General features: G+C 37.9%; 1 protein-coding gene across 1 annotated transcript; it reads right to left on the bottom strand.

Moving 5' to 3' along the window:
- Positions 1-5,618: 5,618 nt before the first annotated feature.
- Positions 5,619-6,145, bottom strand: LOC129238162 (protein BUD31 homolog). Its single transcript, XM_054873197.1, has 2 exons — positions 6,052-6,145; positions 5,619-5,975 (listed from the first exon to the last, which is right to left on the bottom strand). Exons 1-2 carry the CDS (start codon positions 6,143-6,145, stop codon positions 5,635-5,637), a joined length of 435 nt encoding a protein of 144 aa, XP_054729172.1. The 3' UTR covers positions 5,619-5,634.
- Between the last annotated feature and the right edge of the window lie 296 nt (positions 6,146-6,441).

Genomic DNA, 6,441 nt, shown 5'->3' with positions numbered 1-6,441 from the left:
AACAAATCGTTGTAAAATAAAAGAAAATATAAAAACGCTATGAACTTATTCCCAAACCCAAGATATTGCAGCTTAGAGTCCAAAGTCCAGTTTTTCAAATCTAACACATTTCTAATAAAAAATTTTGCGTATTCCATGTTAAGCGAAGTATTCTACTCAAACGAATCGATTTCCTCAACGTAAGATTGAGGTAAAACTGAACTGATGCGTTTCACTAAGAAAACCAAGACACCAAACTCTAATCTACCAAAACTAAACGGCTTTAGTCTCACGCTAGCACAACAAGAAAAATATAACCTTGATCCCAAACTCAGCTGCAGGGCCAATGTGGAATACGGGGCGAAGAAAGCTAAAATAGCACTTTATACGTGTAAGAGAATTTTGGATAAAAAAATGGGGTCTTCAACTTAAGCTATCCAATTGGCCCTACACAGCCATTGTAAGACCAATACTAACATATGTGGCACTAGTCTGCTGGCCCGCTATGGAAAAGAAATATAACCAAATCTACCTGAACAAGGTACTAAGATCAACGTGTATCCTAACCACAGGAGCGCTTAGCACCAGTCCAACTGAAGTGCTTAATGTGCTAACATACCTACTACCATTGGACTTACACACAAAGACAATCGCTACATACAGCGCGGTCAGACTCAAAGATATAGGAAGCTGGGCAACAAGGTCGTACGACAACAGCAAGATATGCCTACAGTGACCCTCACCGCTCAAAAACAAATCGGACTTCACAATCCCCGACCTTAACTTCAAGAAAGATGTTACGGTACGTTTTCCACCGAGAGCGGAATGGAGGAAAGGAAAAGTGATTGCTACAGTCGACATTGAAATCTACACTGTGATGTTGGAGCTGGCCTCTATTCGAAGACGCTCAACATATCCAAATCAATCCGACTTCCTGACTATGCCAGCGTGTCAGCTGGCAAATCTCTACAAAGTAATTGGTGCAAGAGTACCTATCCTTTCAGACAGACAAACATCTATTATGACCTTAAATTCCAATTCCATTTCATCCAAGCTAGTTTTACAGTGCAAAACGGAACTAGAGCTGCTCGATCATTGGCTTCATATTAGCCTGATATGGGTTTGCGGTCATAGGAACATAGAGGGTAATGAGATAGCAGATGAGCTAGCAAGAAAAGGTTCGGCACTAGACAGAGGCGGTGGCGGTCGCTACCCCTTTTAACACATAAAAACGTCCATTGCTTCGCACTACTATGCTTTAGCCGATAGAAAATGGATGCAAATAAATGCATGCAGTACTACAAGAAAAACATGGTCATCCAGAGAACGAATTGCCTGTTAGGATGCTCTCCGCCAGACATTTCACGTATACCTGCAACCCTTACAGGTCACCGGAAAGTAGGCGATCATGCAGCCAAACTTAACCTTCCTTTCAATCCCATCTGCAGATCTGAAGCTATGAAGCGGAAGGGGTGAAAGAAAGTCTCTTCCACTATTTATGCGAGTGTTCAGGTCTAGCAAGAGCAAGACTTCGCTCCTTCGGTAAACCCTTCTTACAGCAGATTAATGAAATCTCAGCCATAGAGATAAAAAGCTTGCTGTTATAATTGGATCTCACGAAATGGAGCTGACCTAAACAAAAGGAAAAGACATTTCACAAGAACAGTGGTACTAAAACGGCGCTAGTCGCTCATTACGCATATTTCAGCAGGAATACTCAACCACTACAACAACAATAACAACAACAACATACATGTCTGTATTTATTCGTAAATGTTAATGAAATTGCACATATACATACATACTACATATGTCCCTTCTTCAATAAAATTTTCCGTCCTCCAAACGACATTCTGAATAAAATAATACCAGTCTAACGGTTAGACGCGATAGAAGTGAAACCTTCCGTAAATCAAACTGAGAGAGAATGAGACGAAAGCAGCATTAGGAGCGGGATAATTATAGGTTCATTATAGGTAATATTGCTGTAAAGTTCATATTTTATTTTCTTCATTTTATTATTATTCATCCTCAATGTTTTCAATTTCAACAAATGATACGAGTGGCTTATGATAGCTAAAATACGCTTGGTCTAAGCAAGTATTAGGTAGTGTAGTATAGGTATACATAATGCCTTCTCGCTCACCGTGGCTCCGTAATACGCAGGCGCGCACACATACGTACTAGCATACATACAAACATACATTCGTATGACGCTTGAACTAAACACCAAAGCAAGTAATAGGCAGTGTAGTATACAAACTACAATACTCACTAAACTAGCGTGGCTCAGCAATACGCAGCCACACACATATACGTATATCAACATATAATATAACGGTTCGTAGTGTCGCTTTTTCGTTTCATCGAGTCTCAAATCACTCCCAACGATTCCAAAGAAGTTTTCACTTCAAAAACTATCTCATTCATAATTTGCTACTGCTCTGAACTTCAACAGTTGAGCAGCGGAGCAGGTAGCGCAAAACTCGGGATCAACTGTGTTCCGTCAAGCAACGTTTCGTTATTGCTGGTAGCTCACAAGAAATTTTAAATGCTCTTTGCAGTTGTTATAATAGTAAAGAAGTTGAAAACGAAATTAGTTATTCATGTGCACCCCAGCTACCGCTAATTTTGCTCTGCTACTACTCTCACAGTCGGTATTCTGTTTATTATTATTATTATTGGAACCAATATTTTTGTGTAGAACCATTTTATTTTTTAAAGATAATGGCCTCAAATATTGGCCGCAACTGCGTAGTAATTCGGCCGTCAGTAAACAATTTGAATGACTCGCTGGAGGTCTTCGGTCGGTATGTCGTTACTTTAGTATTGTTGGCTTCCAATGCCCCAATCAAAAGCAACTAGTCCTTACATACCCCCACAAATAAAATTCCAAATATGTGATATCACACTATCTTGTTGGCCAATCCTCTGGTCAGAGACGAGAAATAAATTGCGCACCGAAACGACGACGCAGTAAATCCATTCTTTCATGAGCTGTATGGCAAGCAGTGCCGTCTTGCTGGGACCAAATGAGATCATAGACTTTAGTTTATGGCATCAAAAAGTCGTTTATCATGGCCCAATAACGTTTGCCATTCACTGTTGTCTTGGCGCCAGCCTCGTCTTTGAAGATATATGAGCGAACGAGTGCGGAAAGAACACTTTTCGCAGAGCGTCGATTTTCGTAATACAATTGTACGAATTGTAAACTTTGTTGAGGCGTAAGTCTTTCCACCATGAAATGCCAGTGAATACTGAAAAAATCATATATTTAGTTTGAGAGTAGTCACGCGTGATCTGTCAAAAAACCCCCATTGGAAAAAGTTCCTCGAATCTGATCATCCTTAATATGTATGTATGCCTGTAACTTTGAATATGGCGCTGCATCATATTCTACGTTACATTCTATTATACGCAAACCAGCAACGGAATATTTCTACTTCGGAGTTTTATTGATTATTTTTCTTTTTTTTAATTTTCATTGTGGTTTAATAAATATTGAACAAGCAGCAATAGTTTGAAAATGCAAACACGCTCAATACTCCCAGGAAAGTATCAACTAATTAATATTTATTGGAGACAAAGGCTCTCTTTGAAAACAGAGATCTACATTTTACAGATAACAGGTTTCGCTCGCCGATAATTCAATCGTTTTGCACCCTTTTCCATTTTCACGAATTTTATCAGGTGGGCGAGTGCTAATGCGACAACAATAAAGGATTGACACACTTGAAAATACAGACCTGGGACACACTGGGAAAACATAAAGAAATCCTTGGTTTTTACAAATGGCGAGGTCTTTAGTGGAGCTGTTACCAGCCCCAAATATGTATATAAAAACGGAAAGGTTCAAAACCATTGAATTATCGGCGAGCGAGACCTCAAAATGTAAATTCAGATTTTGGGGCAGGTAACAACAGCTTAATTACCTCATTATTTGTAAAAACTTAGCACATAAAAAACCATAATTTACGGAAAAAAAGAAAATTTAATAAGAAGACCAATGGAAATTTGCAACGAACCCAAACATTTCTGTGTAGAAAATGAGTACCTCAGTTTTCTTACATCTTAACACCAACTTTACGAAGCTGTATACAATTTATTTTATAAAATTACATACTTTTACTCGCTTATTCCTACTTAAAATACACACACAATCTATCTAATATAAGCGCGACCGGAACAATTCGAACTTAGAGCTCAGTTATAAAAAAAATGTATATGCTGCTGTACAAAACAAGATCGGAAGATCCTTGATTTGTTTGTGACAAGTCCGACCTTATCGTCGCGTGGAGCTGAACCAGCTCTAAGGAAAAATGGTGTTAATATATACAAATAGACGATTTGAAGACACTTACGTGCAGAATACCACAAATTCTGGATTGATTAAAAAAACCGCTGCTGTCATTAGCATGCATGAAAAGAAGACTTTCATGGACTAAGGCAAATGCAGAACGGAATTGGGTAAGCGTAATATTCACGGATGAGTCTTCCTTTTGGGCGAAGAGTTGCAGACGTGGGTATTGATGCACTGCTGATAATCGACGATTTCAACGAACTGTTACGCATTCCGTTAAGGCTCATATTAAGGCAGCTCATCAGCTGCCAAGATATTTGAAATAACTAACTAACCTTGGATTTTACACGAGGATAACGATCCTAAGTATCGAAGAGATGTAAACAACAAAATGGAATGGATATGTTGGATTAGCCTTCCCAATCGCCTAATGCCAATCCTTTTGAAAGGGTTTAAGCAAAAACTTAAAGGGAAACTAATATGGGCGCTCAAAAAGTTTTAAAGCAAATTCGGCTGATTTGGAGCTGATTACTTCCACAACGTGCGCAGAATTTGTCAAATAGTTTCCAAGCCATGACGGTCACGCTTTTGTTAGACAGGCTGTACCTATAAACATATACTTTAAATCTGAATGTAAAACACGAATCCATACAAAAATAATATTGAACAGTCAATGCGGCCTGCAGACGCAAAACATGTGGAATCTGGCTGTTTGTGTCAAGTAAAGACGTGTAGTAAAAATATTCACCCGTTCGGAATCGGCAGAAAACCGTAGGACAAGAGGAAGTCACGCACCTTACTTTACAGCCGAAGCTCGGATATCTGTCAAAGATCTACACTATTATTATTATTATTTTAAGAAATTTTTTTAAAAGTTTTTTGCCCAAAAGGACTGCAACACATAGTGGGGAAATATTTGTTAATTTGACACTGGCATCTCACTAACTTTCTGAAGACAAATAGTGCTTTAGTTGGTCGTCATGGTAATTATGAAACAAACCCTTTTAGAAGAAAGTACTTGGGAAGAGATAATGGACGGCATATCATGAATTAAGAACTAGAAATTAATACCCCAAACCCTTTAACAAACAGGTTATATTGGTAATTGCATACATATGCAGGTCTATAAAAATGAAAATAACACAAATTTTTAGGCGGAACGTTTTTTTATTGTATTTGTTAAAATAAGTCACCTGTTCGGTCCAATTATTATGTAATGAATGATATATATAGGTATATATATATATATATATATAAGTATATAAATTAAGTATAATGTTGTATTAATTACTACAGATGCACTATTTACTAAAAATCTTGAAATCGCAAGACGTTTAACGTTAATTATTCCTACACTAGCCCGAACAACCACGGCAACCACAATGCACGCACTCCACAATACGTCCTTCTTCCAGTTTGGATTTTGGTACGCGGCAAATACAATTCGTGCCAAAGTTTGTATCTCGTGTTTGAATACAACGCAAACAACATAAATTTTCATAACCAGATTTTTTCCATTTTGCAATCAAATTCGCATCGGCAATTTTCTCTTTCAGACAATAGTCGTACAATTCACGGCTAATAGCTTTGCGCCGATAGAACAAATCGTAAATGTAGCGAGACTTCTGGTGGTGTATTTTGAAGATTGGCCAAAGTGACTCGGTGATACGTTTGCCTTCATGTGGCTCAGTTTCAGCTGAAATTAGAGAAAGCTTCAATAAATACCATACTTTGAACTATCGCGTGCTAGCGGAGTATAAAATATATATTACCTTCACGCATTTTTTGTTCCAATTCTTCCAGCGTTGGTTCAATCAATTCCCATCCGTCCGGTGGTGGCTTGCGACTTCTACGCACTTTTGGCATATTTGTAATTTGCAAGAATAAAGTCTTTTATAAAATGTGGTAATTATCTACTTTATTCGGTGTGGATCCTAATTGACGCGTTTCGGTACCAATATCAATATTCAAAAAATGTTACGTAACTCTTTTAATTACACTTTATTCTCTATAGTTTCACCAAACTATTTTTTCGAAATTGTTACGTTTTCTAAAATAAAACAATCGCTTTACTTCAGGTCTTACTCGTAGATCACTTAACTCAATACTGAATACTCTGTGCGCCTGCACCTCTGCTTATATACATTCACTTCAAGGATAAT

This window comes from Anastrepha obliqua, chromosome 2 (genome assembly GCF_027943255.1).
Source record: "Anastrepha obliqua isolate idAnaObli1 chromosome 2, idAnaObli1_1.0, whole genome shotgun sequence".
NCBI classification, from domain to species: Eukaryota; Metazoa; Arthropoda; class Insecta; order Diptera; family Tephritidae; genus Anastrepha; species Anastrepha obliqua.
The sequence above is the reverse complement of the archived record's forward strand: the minus strand, read 5'-3'. Positions and strand labels throughout refer to the sequence as shown.

Bases quoted from the DNA above. Each gene is read 5' to 3' on its own strand.
- LOC129238162 (XM_054873197.1), bottom strand. From the start codon at position 6,145: ATGCCAAAAGTGCGTAGAAGTCGCAAGCCACCACCGGACGGATGGGAA. The intron at 5,976-6,051 runs GTAATATATATT...CTCTAATTTCAG, and splicing joins GGAACAAAAAATGCGTGAAG to CTGAAACTGAGCCACATGAA.